The 26,646-nt window shown below is 46.8% G+C and overlaps 1 protein-coding gene and 1 long non-coding RNA gene across 7 annotated transcripts in view; one reads left to right on the forward strand and one right to left on the reverse strand.

The window, feature by feature from the left end:
* The window catches only part of ZDHHC14 (zinc finger DHHC-type palmitoyltransferase 14), a 302,308-nt gene that overhangs the window by 140,034 nt on the left and 135,628 nt on the right, over positions 1–26,646 (forward strand). For all 6 annotated transcript variants that reach the window (XR_005834421.1, XM_040628000.1, XM_040627999.1 and 3 more), the window contains exon 2: positions 10,926–11,086. Coding sequence is in view for 5 of the 6 variants with exons in the window: in XM_040628000.1 (XP_040483934.1) it covers positions 10,926–11,086 (161 nt within the window). In the remaining variant the exon portion in view is untranslated. The remainder of the gene's footprint in view (positions 1–10,925; positions 11,087–26,646) is intronic.
* On the reverse strand, positions 8,625–16,749 carry LOC103660857. The gene is made up of 4 exons (XR_005834422.1): positions 16,606–16,749; positions 10,916–11,070; positions 10,394–10,676; positions 8,625–9,409 (listed from the first exon to the last, which is right to left on the reverse strand). It is a non-coding gene; the product is annotated as an uncharacterized LOC103660857 (long non-coding RNA).

Genomic DNA, 26,646 nt, shown 5'->3' on the forward strand with positions numbered 1-26,646 from the left:
CTTTCTCCTGTCACACACTTGTGAGAAACTGTGTAGACCAGAGATGTGAGATAACTCAGCTTTTGTATCTTTAAATATATGATACCCTGTACCTTGCACCATGCCGACCTAGAGGCACCTGGAAATCAGGGGCTTTAGCCCTTTGAGGTTTTCATCTAACCTGGAATATGCATTATTGTCGAGTATCTTCTCTATAGATAGTTGACTTTTTTTTGACAGCAGAGACAGATTTTAATATTGGACAATCCCTCCCCCCTTTTTTCAGTTCAATGAGAATTTATGCATTTATTTTTAATCATATGTTTTCCACTGCAAAAATAAGCCATGTTTAATTAAGAAAATTTAGAAACTACCGAAAAGCACTTACGCACAAAATCACCCTCCTATCTTTCACCGTGGATAATGAGCTAATGTTTTAGGGCACATTATTTCAGTTGTGAATATAAGTGTGCATCCGAAATAAAAATGGGATTATCTCGGGGCGCCTGGGTGGCACAGTGGTTAAGCGTCTGCCTTCGGCTCAGGGCGTGATCCCGGCGTTATGGGATCGAGCCCCACGTCAGGCTCCTCCGCTAGGAGCCTGCTTCTTCCTCTCCCACTCCCCCTGCTTGTGTTCCCTCTCTCGCTGGCTGTCTCTATCTCTGTCGAATAAATAAATAAAATCTTTAAAAAAAAATGGGATTATCTCATATCTACTTTGTACCCAGTGTTTTTTAGATATCTATTCAGTTCATTCAGCAAATAGTTACGGAAGGCCTATTATGTGCTGGACTCCATTCTAGGCAGTGTGGGTTACGTCTATGAACCAAGCAGGCAAAATTCCTCGTGCCTTTGAGATTTTCTCTAGCAGGGGAGTCCGACAGTGAAGAAGTGAGAATGTACAGTACTTCAACAGGCCAAGCAGGGTTAAGTGATAGGAGGGAAGTAAAGTCCAGAAGGGGCCAAGAGCGCGGGGGTGTTGGCGGTAGGAGGGTTGGGAGTTCACCCAGTGTGGTCAGAGAAGGCTCTGCTGAGAAAGTGATATTTGAGCAAAGACTGGCAAGAGGTGAAGGAGCTTTGTGGCTCCCTGCAGGACGCCTTCTAGGTGGAGGGCGCCACGCAGGCAAGCAGGACTGGCAGCTTCCAAGAACCGCAAAGGGGCATGAGGAGGGAGCAGAGTGCGAGGGAGGGGAGTGGAAGAGGTCAGAGGTAATGAGCCAGGTGGCTGGTTGCCAGAGGGGTGCAGGACCTGACAGCTTTCACAGCCGTGGCTCTTGCTGATGGGACAGAGTGTGGGGGGCAGGAGTGGAAGCTGGGGGGAGTCCGGAAGCTGTTGCTTCAGAGGGAGGGCATCAGGCGCCACCCACCTCAGACCCCTCTGAGTAGAAAAGCAATTCAGAAAAGTGTGAAGATGTGTTAGGAATCCTTCACCAATTTATTTCGTTCACATTTTTAAAAATATATGCACAATAGTGAGATATGATTTTCAAACTGTCTAAATCAGTCTAAAATAGCTTTCGCCGTAATGTAAAATACAGGTTCTAAGTGATTAGAGAGTATTGTCTTATCTGGCACATTTTTGCTTCATGAGTCATCTGAACATGTTGATACCTTAGATTGGATGAAATACAGGATTAGGAATCATAGAGCTGAAGTTCTGTGGAGAGTCTCCTGTACAGAGTTGCCAAAATGGCGTTGGAGTGGACACGCTGTCGTGTGTGACATGGGATCTGAGCAGCCACACTCGCATTCTGTGTAGGGCTAGGGCCGAGGCGGTCTCTCCTCCAGCCACTCTGTCCAATCCCCCGCGTCCCACCCCCATTCTCAGCACCTCCCGGGGCAGGGAGCTTCCCGCATGGACCTCTCTGGTCCTGCCATTTCTTCTGGGTCCAGGATGCACAGAAAGCAAGGTGGTGGCGTTACCATGACCCAGTAGTTCAGTGGCCATATTCTACCTGCAAATGACACGATCATCTGGGTTAGGACTCTAATGGAAAAGCTGGGACATATGGTCACCATGCCTAAGTATTCACGGTAGGTCATGAAAAAGCCAGTCTTTAGGGCAGAGAGATCCAGGCTTTCCGCCCTGTGGGTCACACACTAGCCCGAAGCCTTTGGCTTCCTGGAATTTTCAATCAAATTCAAAATCACTTGGCAGAAACTTTGAAATGCCACCCCCTCCTGACGAGCTCTTGCACTTCTCAACAGTGGGTGGGTACTTCGGGCTGTTGACACACTGTGCATGGAAACCTGTATTTTTAACGGCTGATTCCCAGGTTCAGTGTCTACAGTGGGACCTCTCTGGGTGGTCTGGGAGGCCCCAAGTGTGGCATAATGACATGGATTTTGTCACAGAAGAGCTGTGGAGGCTTCAGGCAAGACGGGGCTATTTGGGGACATCCCTGCAGAGACCACGCCCAGCTAGGAGGCCTGCAGGGAGAAGAAGGCAGCCGTATTCCTTAGCGACTGTCCTCTCCTGGGTCCCTGAACTTCACCTGCCTCCTAACCCCCAGAAATCTAAAAGCTACAGTTCTCAGACTAGAAAGTAAATGGGTATAAAAATGAGCCTGGGGGGCGTCCGATGACACTCTGAGCCACCTTTACAGTTTATACATGTGTCTGTGGAGTTCTCTCTTCACCCAGCCTTTCTCTTGGGGGCAAGCTTGTCCTTCCAGTTTTCTCTTGTTATGTTTACCCCCTTTGTCCCTGGGGCAATTTATTTAAATTCCCTCCTTCCGGGGCGCCTGGGTGGCTCAGTCAGTGAAGCATCTGCCTTGGGCTCGAGTCATGAGCCCAAGGTCCTAGGATCAAGCCCACATGGGGCGCCCTGCTCGGCAGGGAGCCTGCTTCTCCCTCTCCCTCTTCCCCTCCCCCTGCTTATGTGCTTTCTCTCTCTCTCTGTCAAATAAATGAATAAAATCTTTTTTAAAAAAATTCCCTCCTTCCAGATCATATTGGTAGATTCATCATTATGTGCAATTAGCAAGAAGGGGGCTTTTCAGACACTGGAGGTCTCTTACAGGGAAATGACAGTCTTAAGAGTTTTATGAAATCCTCATTTTTTCCCCCATTCTAGAGTTGTGAGCGGGTGTTATTTCTGAATCCACTTTTTTCTCTATTTGTCTCTAGGTAATATACTTATCTTTGCCCTGTAGTGGTACATTTATTTCTAAGTATGTGATTAAGGAACAAATCATACAATTAATGGTGTTTATGTCCCTGCCTATAAATGAAAAATCCATTTATTTTACAGTGACTCATATGAAAAGGAAAAAGATCATTTTTATTACAACCCTTACAACCTCCATTCCTTACAAGGCTACTCTGTTATTATTTCAGACATGTGAGTCATTGGCTCAGATTATTTCATTTTAGGATCATTTGCCCTAACTATCTATTACCGAAATGCATTGCAATCAAGATTCTGGAATGTAAAATAATGGGTTCACTTTGTGATTTCTGAAACATAGAAACGTCTCTTGTTGGTGTATGGCATCGCAGAGGCAAGGCCACCCCCCGCCCTGTATGAACGTCCACAGCGTGCCTCATTTCTCTGTGTAAAGAATAGTGATTCTAGTGTTTATGCTTCCACACGTATAGGACAAATATCAAGGCCCTGTTGTGTCGGGTCATGAGCTACAATTAACGGGACTTTTTTTTTTTTTCTGTATGTGTATCCATTTGCAGGCAAAAAATTAAAAGATGACTCTAATTGTGTTGATATGGGAAAAGGTTCTCTACTTTTTGTTCCAAAGGCCACCTGGTTTTAATGTCTTTACCACATCTTGTTAATGTTTTATTTTTCTTTTTAAGTAAAGCGAATCTTCCCCCAAAGAATGTCCTGTGGAGAAACAGAGAGACCTGGCTACCCAGTAATGAAATCCAGATTTCCTCTCTGCAATGTTTCAGAAATTAATGTGGCCTAAGGAGTTTCTACCAAGGAATCAGTTGTATGTCACATTCCAACCTGAAAGCCAGTCTCTAAATAGGAATGCGGAATTAATGACAGAATTGATTCTGGGACGTCAGTATCTATTTGATGGCAAAATAGTGTTGTCAGAATTAGTGACAAAACATCCAGATTGCATAGGCTCGGGTAACATAGCACCCAGACAACAGCTCCACCCTTCATCAATGAACACCAAAACACAGATCATTATTTCTTACAAAGATTTGAGAAGATTGCTGTGAAAACATTCCTTCTAGGGGCTTCTGGGTGGCTCAGTCAGTTGAGCATCTGACTTGATTTCAGCTCAGGTCGTGATCTCAGGGTCGTGGGATCAAGCCCCACATCGGGCTCCACGCTGAGCATGGAGTTTGCTTGGGATTCTCTCTCTTCCTCTGCCCCTCCTGCTCTCTCTCTCTTTTAAAGATTTTATTTATTTGAGAGAGAGACAGACATAGCGACAGAGAGCACAAGCAGGGGGAGGGGCAGAGGGAGAGGGAGAAGCAGGCTCCTCACCAAGCAGGGAGCCTCATGTGGGGCTCGATCCCAGGATCCTGGAATCATGACCTGAGCTGAAGGCAGACACTTAACCAACTGAGCCACCCAGGTGCCCCTCTCTCCAAAAGAAAGAAAGGAAGGGAGGGAGAGAGGGAGGGAGGGGGACTATCCCTTCTAACCTTTCGGCAATGCTACATTTTCTAATTTTTACCTGGAAGGACTCTTTACCTCTGGCATACAACGAGGTGGCAGTCTGTGGTGGTATCCAGTCACCACAGCCCGAGCCTACCGCCCCCTCCCCCGACGTGCTCTGTGGGGAGGGGGGCCCTGGGACAGCTTTTTATCAGGTTAGCATTTCTTGGCCTGGTGTTAAATTAGCTCATTTCTTTCATGTTATGAAAGCACATGCTTTCAGATTCTTATTTCTTCCCCCTCCTGTCACTTCCCCATTGAGCTTTATGAAGACTGAGACGCTCGTAGCCTGTTCTCCGCAGGCCCTGGGTTGTATGTAGGTCACAATTGTTCAGACAGGGAGAGGACTCCATTTGGTGTTTATATCTTTGGCAGCTGCATCAGCGACTTGTTTCAAATCCAGGCCCTCGGGGGAAGGAGGCTTCCTCCTCACAGATGGCACTCAGAGTTGGAGATCCCAGCCACAGTTGCTCAGAAATGTAAAGGAGCCATTTTCAAGTCGTCTGAGCTCGGGCTAAGAATTTTCTTTGCTGCTTGCAGCGCTTGGGCTAGGAAGCTGTGCTGGTCACTGTGGGTTGGCTGGGATTTCCCATTAGTCTTGCCTCCTTCTAGGGGGAGGGCTAGCGATCCCTGTCGTGGGCAGTCTGCTTTTTGCCTTGTCTTTACCAGAAGGACTGCAGATGTTCTCCGCTCTCTCTGCGCGGCACTGATCTCGCCGTGTGCTTAGGGCCATGAATTCTGCTGCTTTTTATGAAGAGTGCTGTCCAAGATTTCAGAGAGAAGCTAGACATTGGTCTTTGTCACACAGAGGCTGGTTGGACAGGGAGACGGTCAAGAGCATTTAGTATTGTCCAAAGTTGTACCAACATAAGGAGCTTTATCTGCTGGGACTTCAGGGCGTGGAGGGCTAGTTAATGCTCACGGGATGTGTCCATATTGCACACCCGACTCGGCGAACTGCGGACAATCTACTCCTTCCCTTGGCCAGGGAAGCCTCCTGGGCACTGTAGAGCCTTAGCCCCTGTGTGGAGGAAGTTACCGGCAACTCCCCTAAGCTTGTCCCTGGCAGGCTCAGAAGACAGAGAAAGGAGTTCTAGACACAAGATACACTGTTGAGGTGGACAGTGTGGCTGATCTGACTTTCCTTCTCTTTTCCGTGTTATTATAAAACTCAGTTGAATGAGGCCCATTCATTTAGTCACTTGGCAAGTGTTTCCAAACACCTGCCCTGCGTGAGGCATTGTGCTAGGTGTTGTGAAGGACACAACAGTGAGCAGGGCCAAGTGTCGCCCTCCAGGACCTCCAGTCGGGTCAGGTACATGGGACGTGTCCACCAACAGCCACGAGTACCACAGACAGGAGCAAGCAGAAAAGTATGGAGGTTCAGAGGAAGAAGCCATCACTTCTGCTTGGGGGGTGAGCCAAGAAAAACTTTTCACAAAGTCTTTATAGGATCTTGAACGTTGGGTGTGAGGGCATTCCAGACACAAGGGCTGGGTGAGCAGGCGCCTGTTTGGGAAGTCTGAGAGGTCATGGACGCCTGAGAAGGAACATGAACTTAACTTAGCAGGAAAAGGGGAGTCATTGCAGACTTTGGGGCTGAGGCGTGTGGCCCAGAGCTGGCAGCATGGTTCGGGCAGATTGAAGTAGGGGCCTGGCCGGCAGAGAGCTGGCCCCCGGGTGGGAGAAGCCCAGGAATGCAGTGCTTGGGAATTATTCCATGAGGGGCCTGCAAGGATGGAATGGGACAAAGTGAGGTGGAAGGATGGGCCTTGGGCAGGAGGAAGGCTGCCTCCTCTCTATTTAGGAAGAGGGAGGGATGATGCGGTGCCCACAGGGCAGTCCCTTGGGAGCTTCTGTGGAGTTCACAGACTCCAGAGAGCCAGGTTTAAACACCTGGGGGGCCCGAAAGCGCAAATCCACTTTGGAACAGAGCTCTTCAAGCCAGCACTTCCCAGTCCCCCTTCCTGCCCCCCGTCCCACCCCCTGTCCCCTCGTTCTCTCTTGTCCAGCTGCCAGGGGCTAGAAACTGCACCTGGCCAGCTGGGGAGGAGGCCTAACTCAAAACCAAGTTAGAAGTTTCCACCATTACCTGGGATTGCTACACACCTAATTACTTAAACGACACTGTTTGCTGCTTAAAGTGACCAAAGGACTTCCTGTCCCCTTCTTCTCATGACTGGAAAAGTCAGGGGACCCGCCTGGGTTTTTATGCAGGAGCAGGGGTAGGTTTAAAAGGAAGAGCAGAGAAAGTTGTATTTCAGACTCACGCAGGGTGTCTCTGTGGCAGACAGCCGGTTACACAGTTGGCAGAAGCCCTGACAGGCGTAGGCATTCACTTGTCAGCCAAGTTCGTCCTCTCCCGGACAGGGTCTGAACGAATCTACTCTCAGGTACAAGTAGCCTAAGCCCCCAACAGCGTGTTGTCTGTGGCATGAGAACGTGCCAGGGGACAGAACACTCAAGTAAAGGCTTTGCTCTCTCATTTTGAATGTCACATATTAGCAAACCGGGGTGGTGGACATCCTTGGTGGGAGATGAGGAGAGGCAGGGGGAGGCGAGGGGAGGCCTCCGGAGCTGTCAGCATGGAGAAGCGAGTGGCCCTTAAAGATAGCAGCCGTGCGTGCGGAGCGCTGGGACGGCGCGGAACGGTGTGGGGCGTGGCGCACACATTAGCTGCATCTTGCTCTGGGGGGGCCCCCTTTGGGACTTGGAGCAGGCCGACTTTGAGGTCAACCATGTGACGTTTCAGACCTAAAAGGAAAAGACAAATACTCCGTAACCCGAGACCTGCTAAATCACCTTTGCAGGGTTTCCAACAGCACTGAAGTGGCCTCCATCCTTGGAGAAGCCAAGTGGAGCTGAATAAATTACAGCTCCGGACGCCTGTGGTGGATCACATCCTACTGTCCGGTCTGTCCCGTCATGTTGTCCAGCTGTGCCCTGCCTGCCCTGCGTGATGACTCTTCCAACCATTCCCTATCCAAACTCAGTAATAAGGAGAAAGAGGAGAAACCTTGGCCTGAAATTTAAATTCTGGAAAATCATCTTCTACACAATCATTTCCCTAACCATTTTATAAAATACACACACACACACACACACACACACACACACACACACAGAGTCCACCCAGAGTAGATTCTTTTAAACTAAAAAAATATTTTAGGGCTACTGATTCAAAGGGGACATGCACCCCGATGTTTACAGCAACATTATCAACAATAGCCACATTATGGAAAGAGCCCAAATGTCCATCAACAGATGAATAGATAAAGAAGATGTGGTACACACACACACACACACACACACACACACACACACACTAGAATATTACTCAGCCATCAAAAAGAATGAAATCTTACCATTTGCAACGATGTGGATGGAGCTCAAGGGTATTACGCTAAATGAAATAAGTCCATCAGAGAAAGACAAACACCATACGATTTCACTCATATGTGGGATTTAAGAAACAAAACAGATGAACATAGGGGAAGAGGGAAAAAAAAACAGAGGGAAGCAAACCATAAGAGACCCTTTGTGATAGGGAACAAACTGCAGGTTGATGGAGGGAGGTGGATGGGGGATGGGCGAGATGGGGGATGGGCATTAAGGAGGGCACTTGTGATGAGCACTGGGTGTTGTACGTAAGTGATGAATCATTAAATTCTACATCTGAAACCAGTTTTACCACATATGTTAACTAGAATTCAAATAAAGTCTTGAAAAGAAAAAAAAGTAAATATTTTAGGGTGAATATAAATAGAGATATATAAGTACCAAGGTCAATCTTATGCCTTCGATAGGGACTATGTTCATTTCTGACTGGTACCCTAGAACATTTTCAAGGCTTAATACAATGGTGGAGATTGTTTTTTATATGACAATAAGTGTAGCAAAGATAATGTCATATTTTATGACACAGATACCTCTTAATGGCCCTCTAGAGTTTGAGCTCCTCGCTCTTAACTTGAGGTAGATATCTCAGTCAGAGATTTAATCAACAGACTTACAGCAATTGATCTTTATTACCAGCTCTTCATAGAAGCTCCAGGTCACCGTCCAAACGTGCCACACTTAGCATAACAGGCACGCCTGAGAGCACCTATCCCCAGAGCCCACTGCACCACACCACACCATGAGCTGGGATTCAGTCCCATATGAACATTCGGATTCCGAGTTTGCTTCAGTAGTAAATGTGATTTCGATTGTCGCTTTATATTGAATCCCTGAGTAGGGCCATCTTTTAAACTCTTCTAATTGTCTAAATCTTATTGCAAGAAAATGTTCCCTTTACAAATTCAGGATTAGACACTAAGTGCTATTTGCCAGATTATGGTGTCCCCCGTCTCTTAAATGTTTGTTTATTCAACTTGAGGCTTTTCACATTTTTTAGGAAAACGGGAAGCCCATTAAAGGGTATTAATTATGTTAGTATTTGCCAGAAAACACTCGAGGAAAGCAATTTTTTTAATGCAGAGCAAAATCCGTTGGATTAAACAGTCCTTTCCATAATTTAACTGAACACTTCACAAAGCGGCTGTCTTTAGGTTGGACAGTCTTGTATTCCTTTTTTCCACAGCGGGTTCTTTGTCTGCTGGCTCTCTGCCAAATTCGCTTTCCTACAAGACGCTCTGAGGATGTTCAAAAAGGCTCTAAGTGTCTGGGAGTTTGGGTAGGGTCATATTGCTGCAGGAATGACAATGAACAGTTTTTCACGATTCCCCATGAGCCCTTGACAATCCAGCGAGTGAAGTGTGGCATGATGTCGGTGACGGTTGTTTCGTTCTGTTTCTGCCGGGCAGTTAGTGTGGGAGAAATGAAAGAGAGGTTAGAAATGTCATATTTTTGTCTCTCTAAATCGGGTGAGTCTCCTGGAGACTACAGGCCTAGTCGTGTTGGGGTCACTCCTCCCCCCTCTTAAAATTGTTGGAAATTCTCTGGGTTCTTTTAGAACAGGGAATTCGGGAGAGGCCTTTGGTCTTCAGGTCAGAGTAACCCACAGACACCTGTCCAAGTCAGCATGCCTCTAGAAGACCAGATGTTCTCACACGCCTGATGCCGGCCTCAGCCAAAGGGACCAGGCCCCCTGATCCTCAACACCTAGACCCTTGCCAAGATCCCCTTGCTGTCCTATCAGAGACCTCACTTTATGGGAGTGGGGTGCTGGTCCCTAACATTCCCAGGATGGAGCCCCCCGTGCACCTCCTTGTCTTGAGCAGATCTTTTCCTCTCCAGCTCCCTCTCTTTGTTTCGTCTGAAGTATCTGCACGAGTATCACCCGATGGGGTAGACCATTGAGGGGCTGGTTTCCATTCCAGATATTCACATTCTATGATTCTGTGTTGTGTTCCTTGTTGCCCATGATGTGACTGAACGTGGTGACAACAGACTGACCATGGTCCTCGCGGATCCCACCCTCACTCAGCTCCAGGCATCGAGCTAGTTCTCACCCTGCCTCTCGCCACCTGCATGGAATCGAGGGGCGATGACAGTGGGCCAGGGTGCAGCACTTGAAGCTGCCCTAGAGCCCGGCTGGCATAGACGTTAGTCTCCCTGATTCATCCCAGTCCCTGCTGCTTGTCGGCTCCCAGGACTGGAGGACAGTGAGGAGGTTTCATAGAATTGAGTTGGGCCATGTTCTTCAACTGGTAGCTCACACGCCTTCTGGAAAGCAGGAGTGTGTTATACCCCAGCTGCCTAAATTCCTTTAAGTCTCTTCAGACCCTGGCTTGCAAGTTCATTTTCATAGCTCATTAACCTCTTTGGATAGATTACCTCCAAAAGATTGAAAAATGGTTTCTTGCCTTTGAAGGGTGAATTTGCGGTTCTCAAGCCTTTTTATGCCACATAGGTGTTCGGCTCAGGAAGGAGAGACTGGGTCTGGTGAAGACGGAGCTAAGTTGGTGTCTTCTATTATGCAGTTCCCGGGAAGGGCGGGAAGGTCACACAGACGCACGAGCTGTATTGACCCCGCAAAGGGTCGACGCTCTGCACGTCCTACTCTGATGGCAGAGCAGGACGATTCTCACGTGCCTGCCAGCATCTTGCCCGAGGAGCACTGTGGGAGCAGAGGGCCTGGGTTGTTACAGCTGGGAAGGGAGGGTTCAGTGGTCCACAAGAGAGAACTGCAGACCTCCCCAAATGTAAATGCTTAAAGTAGATGAATTTTTAATGGAAATCAATTTTGCTCCTCCAACGAGGCATTTGGCTTCTTGGAAAATATAGACCACTCGCTGTTGATTACTGACATTATATTTCCTTTCTTCTCTCCCTCCCCCTCCCACCCACCTTTCCAACCTGTTGGCAGCTGCCCGTATCTAGCAGTGAAAATCACCCCCGCCATCCCTGTGGTTGGTGGCATCCTCTTCTTCTTTGTGATGGGGACTCTGCTTCGCACCAGCTTCAGTGACCCGGGAGTCCTTCCACGAGCCACGCCCGATGAAGCCGCCGACCTGGAGAGACAAATAGGTAACCCCAAAGGGCTGCCCTTAGCCTCGGGTCCCTTCCCACCGGGGCTTGGCCACCGTGTGGGAGGACGGGCCAAGGTGCCCGTGCAGGAGGGGCAGGCAGGGCGCTGGACAGAGGTGTGTAACCGGGGAGGCGTCCGGGAAGTCCTTGTTCCCTCGGCGGCAGGACAGCCTGAGTAGGAGGTGGGATGTGAGGTGGTTGGAGGTAAGGCCAGGGGCTGGCGTGCTGGAGGCACCACCATCAGCACGCTCTGGGTCCCGATCTTTTTTTGAAACCCAAGCCCCGCTGAGCAGGAGGCTCTGTCGTGAAAGACCAGTAGTTGTAGGTGACTGCCCTCCGTTCCCTTTATGATCATCATATGTACTGCTGGTTTCCATGCCAGAAACCTGGGGAGGTCAGGTCTTCCCCTGCTATCTCGTTTATCCGGCCTAGAACCCAGAACTTCTTTATTAAGGCAACGAAGATATATATTTGTGATATATATGGAGATGAATAGCTTTCGTTTTCCTTAGATATTGGAACCCTGTGTTGAAATGTAAAACTTTTACAGCGACCCATTTTAAACATATTAAAACAAATCCTAATCCCCCATGGGGCAAACTTTTAAAGTTCTATTTTTAGTTAAAAAGAGAGCCTCTCTTGCTCTTATCAGTTTGTACTTGCAAACGTGTAGCTTTGCAGTGATGCGATGATAATTTGACAAGAGTGGCAGAGGGGCTGTGGTGACTCTGTGTGAATGCAAAGCTTAGCATAATAACCCACCTGACACTTCCCTCCTGCTGTTCCTTCTACTCCCTGGGCTTCTCTTCCCAGCCTCGCTCAGCCTAAAGGCCCCGGCTTTCTGGTATCAAGAGATAGGAGTGTGGGTCTTGAGAAGCAGCATGTGCTGTGGGCTGCCATCCCCAGGTACCAAAGCATGGCTGTGTCCTCTGGGCATCTGCCTCTATCCTTCATCCTGGCCGTGCGGGAGGGGAGCAGTAAAGGAATTCATGATGGGAGTGTATGGCGGTGGTCTGCTGGGGTGCTGACACTGGGGTTCTTGTGTCCTGAGGCAGGGAAGCAGAGGAAGGAAGAACTAGCAGGGGAGAGACAGTCTCTTTCTTAGCCAGTGCATCTTGGAATTTCAAGACATTAATTATGTATTAATTCATAATTTGAAGCCTTACATTTATAGCATGTGAATCATTTGTAAAGGCCATCCACGCTATCACTGAATTGATCATACCCAAGCCAGTTTGGGAAGAAGACTTTATTATTACATCCATTTTGCAAATAAGGAAACAGAGCCCCAAAGAGGTTAAATGGGAGAAAGTGGCAGAGCCAAAGCCTTGAACCCAGGTCTCCTGGATCTCAGCCTTTATTCTTTCCAGGGTGCCCTGTGATGGGGAAGAGACAGGCCCAGTTTCCTTCAGGAACAGAACTGGGCCTATGGAAACTGCATAGTCTGTACGCACGTCAGCTTAGCACACAGCTTGAAAATCCTCTAATCAAGTAGTGCATAGAGTGCCCAGCTCTTTCACTGGCCTTGAAGCATTTTCCTGGTGCAGTCCTATTTTCTGTCCCAGCTTTCAGTGAGTGCAAGGAGCATCCGTGAAATCAGCAAGATTAGGTACTAGAGCTGATAAAGAATGCCACTGGAATTCTCTATTCTAAATGCAGATTCTAAGAGGTACAGAGTTTCTGTCCATCCTTGTTAATATTGAGGAAGTTGAGTGATTCACTAAAGTTTTTTTTTTTTTTTGGTTTTGAGTTGATAACCTAAGAACAGTATTTTTCTTTTCTTTTTTTTTTTTTTAAAGATTTTATTTATTTATTTGACAGAGATAGAGACAGCCAGCGAGAGAGGGAACACAAGCAGGGGGAGTGTGAGAGGAAGAAGCAGGCTCATAGCAGAGGAGCCTGACGTGGAGCTCGATCCCACAACGCCGGGATCACGCCCTGAGCCGAAGGCAGACGCTTAACCGCTGTGCCACCCAGGCGCCCCTAAGAACAGTATTTTTCAACATAAGTATTTTTAAAACCAGCTCTGCCCCATGCCCCCAGAGACACAGAATCTGTGAAAGTACTAGATGGGTAAAGGATGAAACCAAATCTTGTTTCAGATGAGGGCGAGTAGAAGCTCTTTAGAGACAGGACAGCACGGCAGATATGAGTTGCTCTGCACATTCCTTCCCCAAGAGGCAGCAAGAAAACTGAACAAAATAGTTGCAGTAATTTCATGGCTCTAGAATTCAACTGTATTGAGGGGCAGTTATCCATGAAAATCTCCTGGACTTTGGGTAAGAATAGTGGGTGTCTATGACAGTCTCACCTGGGGCTGCTCCAATCCCCATCTGAATTCCAAAGGTGAGGAATTTCTACCTGGACAGGGCAGACTGAAAACCAGCAGCTTACCTGTCTGAGGGGCTAATTTGCTTTGGAGTGAAGTATGGAAAAAAGAAATCAGTAACTGAAACTTTCACCTTAAGAAACTAGAAAAAGAGCAAACTAAACTCATGGCAAGCTGTAATAAGGCAGTATTAAAGATGAGAGTGGAAATCGATGAAATAGAGTACAGAAAACAACAGAGAAAATGAGTGAGACCAAAAGTTAGTTGTTTGAGAAGATTAATGAAATTGACAAATCTTTAACTCTACTATTCTCCACCCCTTCCCAAAAAAGACACAGAGAAGATACAAATTACCAAAATCAGGGAAGAAAGCAGAGGTATTGCCACTGACCCTACAGATATTAAAAGGATTTTAACCTAATGCCACAAATTAGACAACTTAGATGAATGGAAAAATTCTTAGCAAGCCACAATTACCAAAAGAATGACTCAAAAAGAAAAAGAAAAGCTTAAGAAACCCATAACAAGTAAAGAAATCGGCTGTCCATATGTAGAAAGATGAATTTGAATCCTTACCTCACACCATACATACAATTTAATTCTAAATGGATCGTAGACCTCAGTATAAGAGCTAAAACTCTAAAACTTCTGAAGGGAACGAAGAGAAAATTTTAATGACCTTGGGTCAGGCAAAGAGTTCTTACATAGGGATGCCTGGGTGGCTCGGTGAGTTAAGGGGCCAACTCTTGATTTAGTTCATGTCACTATCTCAGGGTCCAGCAATTGAGCCCCACTGGGCTCCATGCTCCACACAGAATCTGCATGAGGATTCTCTCTCTCCCTCTGCCTCTCCCCCCCACTCATGCTCACACATGCTCTCTCTCTAAAATAAATAAATCTTTTAAAAAATTAGAGTTCTTACATAGGCACCAAAAGCATGATCTGTAGAAATAAAAAGATAATAAATTGGAGTTCATCAAATTAAAAACTTTTGTGCTTCAAAAGATACCATTAAGAAACCAGAAAGACAAGCCACAGACTGGAAAAAAGAAGTATTTGCACATCATATACCTGACAAAAGTATCTTGTACTTGTATCTAGAATATATTAAGATCTCTTACAACTCAATAATAAGACAAACAACCCAATTAAAATGAGTAAAGGATTTGAACAGACATTTTCCAAAGAAGATATATGAATGGCCAATGAACACGTGAAAAGAGGGAAATGCAAATCAAAACCACAATAACGTACCACTTCACACCCACTAGAATGGCTCTAATCCAAGACTGACAATAACAAATGCCGGTGACGATATGGAGAAATTGGAACCCTCATGCTTTACTGGTGGGGCTGTAGAATGGTGCAGCCACTTTGGAAAACACCTCCTCAGAATTCCTCAAGAAGTTAAGAAGAGATTACCATATAACCCAGCAAGTCTGTTTCTAGGTATATATCCAAGAGAAATGAAAACCTGCGTCCCTGATGTGCACTGTACCTAATGCCCCCAAACTGGAAACGACCCACTTGTCCATCAGTGGGCAAACTGATGAACAACTCATGGTATATCCACATGGGAGAATACCATTAAGTCATAAAAAGGAGCCCCATGTTGACACATGCTACAACATGGTTAAACGGCAAAAACACACTAAGTGAAAGAAGCCAGATCATAAGGCTACCTATTGTGTAATTCCATGTGTATGAAACGTCCAGAAAGGGCAAATCTTCAGAGACAGAAAGCAGATGAGTGATTGCCGGGGGTGGGGGCAGGAGTGAGGTTCGCTGCACTTGGTCGTGAGAGAACTTGCTGGAATGGTGAAAGTGGTCTAAGACTGGACTGGGGTGCTGGTGGCACGGCCCAGTACATTTATTAAAGGTCATGTTATTGCACACTTCCAGAGGATAACTGTTAGGTTTGTAAGTTATAGCACAATAAACTGAAAAAGAGAAGGAGAGGAAGGGGAGAGGGGAGGAAGATGGAGCCGAAGAGGAGGAGGGACCCACTCGTCTCTAGTTGTATGACATTAGGCTAGTTTTAAAATGAGAATAATGACACATATCCTAGAAGGTTCTTCTCAGGATCAGCTCAGTAAATGGTTGGGGTTTTTGTTTTTGTGTTTTTAAAAAGAAAAAATCTTGTATTTCCCACTCAGTTCTCTCCTCACCTTCCACATACATAGACTATCATAAAGGAATTCGCCACCTGCCATGTGATAGGAATAAATGGCAGAGCTGGTCTAACTCTTTATTAGGAGTCCTCCCCTGTATTGCTTGGCTGTGGAGAATAAGATTATGTTTCAATGAAATCTTAGCACATTTATTTTGTGCTATCTAGCTGAAGGAGGAAAAATGAAGATTAGCTTTGGAAACTTCTTATTATTAGTTATTAATTTTAATTATCTGTAGGAGATCTCTCCTTATAGGAGCCCATGGTAGCCACTTGAAACCCATCTGAGTAATGGAGTGAAGTTGTCCCAAGGGTGGGACCAGCTTCCCTGTCTTCAGATTTCTTGGGGGGGGGGGTAGGAGTAGGAGGCCCTGCGTCTGAGTCTGTTACAGACTCTTGAAATGCCATACCCTTCTTTTTTTCTGAAAGACCTTTCCTGATTCATGACTTTGCCGCCATGTCATGACAAGACATCCAAGAATGGCAGTGGGGGTGCAGGGAGGTCTCACTGGGGTCCCTGAAGTCCTGCTTGGAAACGCGACACTTGGGAAACTCCGTTTTTTCGATTCACTTGGGGATGATAAGATACTAAGCAACTGATCTGGGGCTAGAAAGAAATGATGAGACACTGCATTAGTTATAAATCACAGGATCAAAGCATTTCAAGTAGGGATAGACCTTTCCAGGGATCGAAATGGGGGAAAGTGGTGGGTCTGCATCTCTGCTTTTCGTTATGCATATTGTCTCCTCCCAGCCCTCAGCAGTCCAGAGGACCCCAAGAGAGGGAGTCCAGGAGGAGCCGAAATGTGAGCTCGGCTTGTCAGGCTCCCAAAGTGAGGCTGGTCACTTAGGAAACTCTCTCCCCGTGTCACAGTGATCCTGACACCACAGAGTTCTTAGGTACGACACCAAAGGCAGGATCCGTAAAAGAAAAAGATGATCAATTGATCAAAGATCAAGTGGTTGCTTAGTGAGGGTAGAATCAGATCAAAGGAAGCAGGGCAGTCTTCAAAAACTCACCTGTGCGGTGGCGGGATCAGTGTCTGAAGTATTGCCCCCCTCTGCACCTTTTCTTGGTGAGTTAGAGTAGGTGGGACACGGTGGGCACGCGAGTCTCCCTTCTCTCTCTGTCTTCCTCTGTCTCTGTCTCCCTCTTTCTCTTTCCTCTTCTCTCTCCTTTCCGCTCTCTCTTCCTCTTCCCCCTCCTCCTCTTTCCTCTTCTCTTCCCCCTCCTCCTCCTCCTCCCAGCCTCCTCTCCCTCCTACTTCTCCCCCTCCTCCTCTGTCTTCTCCTTCTCCTCTTCCTCTCTCTCTCCCTTCTCCTTCCTCTCCTCCTCCTCCCCCTCCTCCCCTCCCTCCCCCTCCTCCCCCTCCTCCTCTCCCCGCTCCTTCCCCTATTTCTCTAGCTCCCCCTTCTCCTCCCTTCACTTCCCTCCTCCTCTTCCTCTTCTTCTCTCTCATCCCCTAACCCCTACTCTTTTGGTCAGATTCTCATCAACAACTTCTCTTGAAGTACTCAGAACCAATCACCATTTCTAAGATGAAAGTTTATCTTTCATTATTTCCCAAATTAGTCCTTGGACTGGATATCCTCTAGATGAGATGTTTAGGAAGCAGGGCAGTTTCCTGATCCCGAGGAAACACTGGCCGCCCGGCCTGGGTTGTGCACTGTCCCACATAGCGCAATTCCTGGGAAGAGTTCATGGGAACAGGATGTTTTCATCCGCCAACTTGACTTGCTGGAGTTTTTTTCCCTAGAGACATCCTAATTCTGTGTTTACGAGTAGAAACATTTTAATTGGAATTTTAACAACACTGATGGATTTTTGTGGAAGAAAATACTTTCTGAGAATAGTCTAAGCCAATTGAAGACCTTAATCAATGTTCTCTATTGTAAAGCCACACTATTTCCAGTTTTCTCCCATTTCTGTTTTCATTTTACTAAAATTATTTTAATTGGAGTAATTTATTTTCTGCATAAAATTTGTAACTAAGTTTTTTCTCAATCAGGTTTTTTTTATATCATGAAAGTTGCCATTAGGAATTTTCTTATAGAACTATGACTTCCACTAAGATAGATTTTCCTGGTGATTTAATTTTTTGAAGTCAATACTGGTTTCTTTTTGTGTTGGTTATTTCTACTGGTAATATTCACCATGAAATTGCTTTAAAATGTGATGGCTTCGTTTATTTTTGGCCTCGTGATGAGTCTGTTGTCTGTGATGGATCTGTGGTTAAATCTTCCTGACACTTGGTGTTACTTTGTGTGTTGTACCCTGGATACCCGCAATGTAGAACGTCCAGAAAGAGAAGGAGCAGGATCGTTGGGGGTTAATTTGATTGGCTTTTGTCAGTTTTCTTTCCAGAAGGCGATATTTTCTGCCCCTTTCCCCCAAATCCTGTTTGCATCTCCCTGCTCGTCTCCGAAATCACCCCAGTGTAACCTCTTTGTAATCGTTATCTGCAGTGGACATTTCAGCATTTCATGAACATTCGGCCAGGCCCAGGAACTCTGTTTGGACTTGAACTACACCTGCCTGGGCGGGATTCCTTCCGCCTTTCCATTATCTCTCCCTTGCTGTTTGCTTCCTGCCCCGTTCGTTACGTACTAGCGATGATGCCACTTCATCAGCTTTGGGACTTTAAGCATTTCCCCGTGCCCGTGGCAATAGAATATTCTCTCTTGTTTGTCCATAATAAAAGGTATGATAATAGGAACAGCTATTTTTCATTGAGTGTTTCTCTTGTGCCAGGTAACATGCTCAGCTCCATGCCGTATGACCTCCTTGACACTCCCAACATCCACTCCATGGTGTTTAGATACTGTTGTCCCTATTGTATTCACAGGAAAGCCAGTGCTCAGAAAGGAAAGTGGTTGGCCAAAGGTCATTTGGCCAGAACTGGAAACGCAGGCCCATCGGCCATCACACCCCTGTGCTTTTAACCACTGCCCACCATCTCGCTGCACTGGGGAGCCGGGCCCCGAGCGAGAGATTTCTGGTCTTACTGGAGCAAGTAGCACTTGCCATTTCCCCTAAGTTATTTTCTCTCCCCCAGACTGTGGACATCATCCAGCTTTCCCATCCTGTTGGCTGACTCCTCCATCACATCCAGGGCGTAGAAATAAAGAGCTGTGTCCAGTACGTCTTGGCTGCAGGGCCTGCTTCTCAAATCCTGGGCCCAGTTGCGTGGAGAGAGTAGAACGTCAGGGAACGTCCAGACAATCTAATGCCCCTCTTGAAACTGCCTGCAGATATAGGGGCCTTCTGTCCTTTGGGGCTCTTGCCGATGTCCTGTGATGCTCATGAATGAGTTAAGGGGAGGGGGGAGTAGGGTGTCCCACCATATCTGAAATACATTCTGGAAGAGACAAGGCCTATGAAGAAAATGGCATCTGGGGACTAAAACAAAAAGTAGATTCCTTGTTTGAGGGAAAATGCTAGAATCATGTAGTGTGTACGGATGCCAGGGAAGGGTAGGCAGTTATTCTCCTACACCAACGCAAGGTGCAACTTAGAATGTCAAAATTCCTGATTGTCTCTTTAAAAAAAAAAAATCCAGCCTGGGAGAGCTGGGAACCAGATGTCACAATTCAAAATTGTGGTATTTGGGGAAATACCACAAGATTTTGAAGGCTCTAGTTCTGAGGGAAGGAAGGAGTCGGAGATTTTTGTTTTTCCGAAGGATTTGGGAGGCTGGGTGTTTTTCATCCAGGATGTTCTTTGAAGCCTATATTATTTCTTCTTCCTGTAGAAACACGAACTTGTGGGAATGTACCATGTGTTGGACCCGAGGCCGGTTTTGGATGTAAATGCATTCGCTTGTTTGTGAGGTTAGGACAATTTCCTGTGATGGCTGAAATGGAGAATTTTAATGACAGAGGAAAAGCACCCAGCGGCTCCCCTCCTCTGGGATGCTCTTTATAGAACTGCCTTCACCATCCTCCAGATAGCTTTGTGGGTGGCCAGTGGTATTTTCCTCCTTTTTACGGGAAGAGAAACTGAGCCAAGGGACACTGTTTCACTTGCTGAGATCCCACTTTCTTGTCCCCATTGCCCTGAGCCCCCAAGTCTGAATTCCTAAATACACACAGGTATTTTGGTGACTTCTGTACTTCCCATCCTGAAGCCTCTGAGTGTCTCTTTTAATATAATAAGTCTCAGTAAGTTGAAGGTTTGACTTACGTAAGTGTACATATGTACAGATTTGAAATCTCTTCTAGAGAATTAATGAACCCTCCCTGAAAGCAAAGGTATCACTTCATTGCAGATGAGGGGAAATGACTCTATCTCTCTCACCACACAAATGTCACATTCTTTAGAGTCTGTTAAATCACCAGAGGGATGGCACAGAGCAAGATTGACATGCTTTGCCGGAAGGAAGGAAGGGAGGGAGGGAGGAAGGAAGGGAGGGAGGGAGGAAGAAGAGAAGGAAGAGGACAGAAGAAGAAGTGTACTGTAATTATAATCCGTTCTCATATACAAGGCTGTGAAGGGCGGGAGGATGATGAACGAACCAGGGTGAGGAATAGGTCAACTGCGAGAGAGCAGAGGAAGCCAGAAGCTATAAGGGGAAGGAAAGGCTCAAGTGGCACCAAAGGGATGGAAAAATTGGGAACACGTGGCTTAAGAACATGCCAGAGGAAAGAGCAAGGGCCTGGCGCGTGATCGTGGAAATTAGAGGCCCGCCCTTCCCCAGCCAGGGGCACTGAGATGCACAGATCCTGTTGATGAAAGAACTTGGGAAACCCACCTCCGGTACTCCAGGTAGGCTGGTCCTCAGCAATGCTCTGAGTCATAGAACCTTCCAGCTTAAAGGGACCTCAGCAGTTGTGGAGATCATCCTGGCCCTCTCCTTCATTTGCAGACAGGTACACTGAGGCTCAAGAGAGACAGGTATTTACGCCTATTGTTTGGCATTTTTGCTTCTGAAACCAAATCCCTAACTCCTTGCTACACAAGGAGAGGTCCATGGAGGAACAACATCAGCGTCTCCCGGGAGCTTATTAGAAATGAAGAACCTGGGGCGCCTGGGGGGGCTCAGTCGTTAAGCGTCTGCCTTCGGCTCAGGGAGTGATCCCGGCGTTCTGGGATCGAGCCCCACATTGGGCTCCTCGCGCTGGGAGCCTGCTTCTTCCTCTCCCACTCCCCCTGCTTGTGTTCCCTCTCTCGCTGGCTGTCTACCTCTGTCAAATAAATAAAATCTTTAAAAGAAAAAAAAAGAAAGAAATGCAGATCCTCAGGGCCCACTCCACGTACTGACTCCGAATCTGCAGTTTTAACAAGACCCTTGAAAGCCGAGAAGCACAGCCCTGATGCTCTCACTCTTACCCGGGGCCCGGGGACCAGCCTGTGCTGTTCCTCTCCACCAGTCAGCGTTTGCTTCCTCTTCTCCGAAGCTCCCAGGACTGTCAGGATTCCAGGAGTTTGGCTAACTACGGATTCATTTACTTTGAGCATTCGGTGAGGCAGCCTCCTTACAGTGCCTGTAAGTGGCATCTTTTCCCTTATTATTACTTATTAATGATAACTCTGTGATACATACCTTCTCTTTTGACAGTGCTTTACAGATTTCAAGGCCCCTATACTTTTTTTATCAAGTAAAATGTATGGTTATGAGCCCAGGCTCTCGAGCTAAGTTGGCTGAGCCTGCATCCCAGCTTTTCCACTGGCTGTGTGACCCTGAGAAGTGTTTTAACTTCTCTGAGCCTTGATTTTAGTGCATATAAAGTAGACCCACTAAGTGCAAAGATCCATTGCAGTGTTCTCATCCTATGAGTCTAGAAATCAATCCTTCCTCCTCCTTAGCTTGACCATGAAAATCCTGGAACCTGAATATTCTAGAAGGTTAGTTAGCCTGTTCAACTACTTAAACAAGAAAAACGATGTGTTCTGTGAAGAATTTTAGAATGCAAAGCTGCACACACACCTGTGGAAATTCAACAAGTAAACTATAGGTGCCACGATATAAGAGATAAGCGACTCCCTGGACTGTTACTCATATTACTACTTTAACTGGTGTCCTTGGGAGGATAAAGCAAAATGATGGAACAGTAGCTCTTCTGAGTGAGGGAATGAGTCAGTTGGTCAATAGGTTTTAGGGGGAAGTCAAAGATAAGGCACTTCATCCAAGAATGAGCAGGGCGTGTTCGGCAAAACAGGCTCCGGAACCGCAAGGCAGCCACACTGGTGCATGTGCCGGGCATGAGGAGGAGGGGAGGACAAGAATGGCTTTTCAGGAAAGAAATCCCGCTGGAGGCGGTTCATCAGAAGAGTGGGCAGGCTCTTTGTGCCTGGAAGTGGGAGGCATTTTCTTATTACAAGTGTGGAGTAGCATGAAAGGCGGCTCGGGAATAAAAGGAAACAAGCTCCCAGTGCGGAGAGAGGAAATGGACCAGAGCGAGGAGGCGGCCGGGACGCGCTGGGAGGAAACGGAGGCAAGCAGGTGCAGGGCCAGGAAAGGATTAGCGGCCCCCGGGAAGGGGGGGCAGGAGAGAAGACTGAGAGAACTGCTATGCTCAAAGAAGCAGTAGGCGCTCCCTGAACTTTTCTTGGGAAGAGCTTTTCTCTTTTTTTTCTTCTTTTCTTTCTTTCTTTTTTTTTTTAAACAGTCTAGGGATCCATCCCACATTCTGCTTCATAAAACATCTACATGTTTTGAGTGTTTTGTGGCTGGAGTCTACACTAGGGACCCGACTTCACTGAGAGCCACTTGCTAAATAACCTACTCTTAGTGTCTCTGCTTATCCCTCACCTGGTCCTTGACAGCCGTCTGTCATTTATGGGCCTGCACGCTCTGTGATATCAATGGGGTACTTTGCCACAATAATCACCCTCCAAAACTTTGTTATAATCAAGCCAACACACTGTTGGCTTTCCAAGTGAACGTTCTTCCTCCTCCTTTAGAATCTAATGCTGTAGATTAGAGATTTACAGTCAGTTTTTGGGGTGGAGCGGATGTGTACTCTAGCTCCCTTTCCTTCTTCTGTGCCCTGGAAAACTCGAGACTAAGTAAGCTACGGGAGGTAGATAACTGTGATTTTGTGTTTCTGGTAGACAAGGTCTGACCTTGAGAATACGAGTAGACTCACACCTACTGTGTTGTCCAGAGTTCGAGCTGAGCGCGGGACTCACTTGCTGCCAGCACTCAGAGGGTAGAAGGCACTCGGTGGGAGAATGGGGGGCCCCTCTAGCGAGGGCTCTTTCCCTCATCATGTTTGCTTGGGGAAAAATTCCTCACATCCGTTTATTTATCCAAATTTACCTTCCTAGGCTCCCCCCCCAAAAATCTAACTTACAGAGGTGGACAGAAGTGAAGACCATTTATTTGGAGGCTGTAGAGTAATACTGTCTAGGAGAAAACAAGTGCAAGTAGATGAGTGCCATGCTACATACCATCAAAATCTGGAGTGCGCACTTCAAAAAATCTCTTTATTTTCTTCTAAGGATGGAAACTTGAAATCCAAGGGTGCTTGAGTGAGTGATGGATGGATTGCTCCTTATACTCAAGAGAAAGCAATAGAGTAGAAGTGGACTAAAGCCCCCCGTGGCGAAAGTAACACACTTGGAGCAATGCTGAGCAGCACAGGGGCGCCTGGGTGGCTCAGTCAGTGATGCGTCCGGCTCTTGGTTTCAGCTCAGGTCATGATCTCAGGGTCGTGAGATGGAGCCCAGGGTCGGGCTCCATGCTCAGCTCGGAGTCTGCTTGAGATTCTCTCCCTCTCCTTCTGTGCCTCCCCTCACACTCTCTCTCTCTGTAAAATAAATAAATCGATACAATCTTAAAAAAAAAATACCGAGCAGCACATCCAATAGAAATACAATGCAAGCCAAATGTGTAGTTGTAAACATTCCAGTAGTGACATTTGAAAAAATGAAAAGGAACAGGTAAAATTAATTTTAATGATATATTTACTTTAACCCAGTGTATCCAAAATATCATCATTTCAACATGTATTCAATATTAAAAAATACTAATGATATATTTTACATTCCTTTTTTAAAATTTTGGAATTGAATCTTTCTGAAGTGTTATTTTGCGTTCACAGAACATTCAATGTGGATTACTCGCGTTCGGTGTAGGCTACTCGGGTTCAGTGTGGGCTACTCGCGTTCAGTGTGGACGTTCAGTGTGGGCTACTCGCATTCAGTGTGGGCTACTCACGTTCAGTGTGGGCTACTCGCGTTCAGTGTGGGCTACTCGCGTTCAGTGTGGACTACTCGCGTTCGGTACTCGCGTTCAGTGTGGGCTACTCGCTTTCAGTGTGGACGTTCAGTGTGGGCTACTCGCGTTCAGTGTGGGCTACTCACGTTCAGTGTGGACGTTCAGTGTGGGCTACTCGCGTTCAGTGTGGGCTACTCGCGTTCAGTGTGGACGTTCAGTGTGGGCTACTCGCGTTCAGTGTGGACGTTCAGTGTGGGCTACTCGCGTTCAGTGTGGGCTACTCACGTTCAGTGTGGGCTACTCGCGTTCAGTGCTTACTACTGACATTAGGTGTGGACTACTCACATTCGGTGTGGACTACTCACGTTCCAAGTGCTCACACGTGTCTAGCAGCTAGCATATAGGGCAGCACAGATTTAAAGGACACAGAATTGGACCTAAATGGTTGTTAGAATCTCTCAGAGCTATTGGTATTGTTTATCTTGCTTCGGATCACTTCAGAGAAAAGGGAGGATGGGTTTTAGCTTCATCATTTCTTTGGAGAACCTCATACGTTCATTCATTTTTCACGTATTCACCATATACTTGAGTGCTTACTCAGTACGAGGCACTGTAATAATGCAAAGTATACTCTCAGCAGGGTTCTTTTTGTTTCTATCAATGTAATTGTAAAGTTATAAATGATGGAATCATCTGGAAAACCTAAACAGAATCATTTTTGTTTTTAATGACATTAATGTTTTTCATATGGTCAAATTCCGTGCTATTGATGAGGCCACTGGTTTTTAAACCTGAACATAGAGCAGAACCACCTGAAGGGCCTGTTCACACACAAATTGGCGGGGCCCCCCTTCCAGTGGCCAAGTCAGGGGCTGGGGTGGAGCCCGCTGCTTTGCATGATGCAGACTTGCCTTCCCGTGCCTCACAAATTCCACCTGAAATGTGTGCAGTCCTCTGGAATAGACTGGAATTCTAGGCTTTTCAAGCCATCAAGTGAAGTATGGGGATTTGGGATGGGGTTGCCCTCTGTTCTCCACTCTGCACAGAGAGGTTTATTAAGAGTAACAAGGATGCCTATGGCTGTCCCTGCCTTTCCTCGACTTCCTCACCTTGGGCAGGAGTGGATCAGGGGCTTGGTCACTGGGCTTTACAGAAACCCCCACCCAGTTACTGGGGCCCCACAGGAAGTGCTGGTGGGATGGTCTTTTCTTCCCACTCTTTATTTAGTGATCATCTCTGCAGGAAAGACCTGGGGCAGATGAGGGAGCAGCTGCCTGGCGTTTTGTTTACCTGTGCCTTAAACAACTTGACGTCAATTTTATTTATTTATTTAGAGAGACAGCATGTGTCAGGGGGTGGAGGGGCAGAGGGAGAGGGAAAGGGAGAATATTAAGCAGGCTTCATGCTCCATGTGGAGCCTGACGCGGGACTCGATCTCACAACCCTGAGATAGTGACCTGAGTCGAAACCAAGAGTCGGACACTTCACCGACCTAGCCACCCAGGCCCCCTTGACATTAATTTCAGGTCACTGATGTGCCTTCCTCACTGCCACTTCCATTCTAGAAAAAAGACAAGTTTTCTCTTAGGTTTGGATGACCAGATTTTGCTGTCTTCTATGATATTAATCCCATAAATACCAACCAAAAGGTCAAGTTCTTAGAAAAGAACACAGATATGAAACCAGTCACGAACAGGTGGCCTGTGTAATTGTGTCTGATGTTGCTGGTGGGGGGGGGGGGGCTCTGACTCCCCCAGCCCCTCCTGTGGTGGAACAAACTTGGGCTTGGTGACTCGACATGTGCATTTTTCCCTCAATCAGCACAAGATGTTTCAAACATTTATGTGGCTGTTTTTTTATCTTGTGATGACATATCCCAGACATTTGATGAAAAATATTCCTGGCTTGCTGTTTAGTTAGAAAATTAATCATTATCCATTAATCAATCTATTTTAAGCACAGCACTGTTTTAAGTACTGTGGAAGAGTCTGAAGAAATCGAGCTGGGTGCTGGCATCCACCAGTGAAACCACTGAAGCATGTTTTTTTTTCTTTTTTAACAACAGAAATTTATTTTTTCACAGTTCTGGAGGCTATGAAGCCCAAACTCTAGGTGTTACCAGTGTTAGTTTCCCCTGAGGCGTCTCTCCTTGGCTTGCAGACAGGAGAAATGACCGATGGCTTTAATGCAGGGGTAACGGTCTTTGCACTATCGACGTTTTGGGGCCAGAGAATTCTTTGTGGGGTGGGGGCAGGGGATGTCCTGTGTTCCCAGGATATTCACCAGCATCCCACCCCTCCACCCTCCGGATGCCTCTCCCCAGTCAGATTGTCTCCTGACAGTGCCAAGTGTCCGTGGCGGGAGTGGCAAAAATCACCCAGGGTTGAGAGCCACAGATGTAACGTAGCCTGAATTTGGGAGGACGGAAGAAACCACGAGCCGAGGAGAGAATCAAGAGAGATGTTCTGGGGAAAACAAATCCGAGCTGGATTTCAGAAGACAGGAGGACATGAACTGACTGAGGAGATGGTGGGGTGGAGGGGCAGAGAGCAGAAGGGTGGTGTTATTTCAGAAAGGAATGCCAGGAAAGGGAAATATAGGAACAGGAGCTGGATTTCTTTGACGGGCATGGGTGGTGCACACGGAGTAAGGAGTAATAAATAATGAATTTAGTTAGTGGCGGGTAATAGCTGCTTCAGGCCAGAGAGCAGACGCAGGGAAGACTGAGGGTGGCTAACACGTGTCCAGCAGACTCTTTTCATACGTTCCACATGCTAATTCACTTCTCTTGGCAATAGTACCCACAGGTGCTATTATTATTTTACCCTTTTACAGCTGGAGAAACTGAGGCTTGAAAGGAACAGTAACTTTCCAGAGTCTCTCAGCTAGTAAATAGCAG

Source organism: Ursus maritimus, unplaced genomic scaffold (assembly GCF_017311325.1).
Source record: "Ursus maritimus isolate PB19 unplaced genomic scaffold, ASM1731132v1 scaffold_13, whole genome shotgun sequence".
NCBI lineage: Eukaryota > Metazoa > Chordata > Mammalia > Carnivora > Ursidae > Ursus > Ursus maritimus.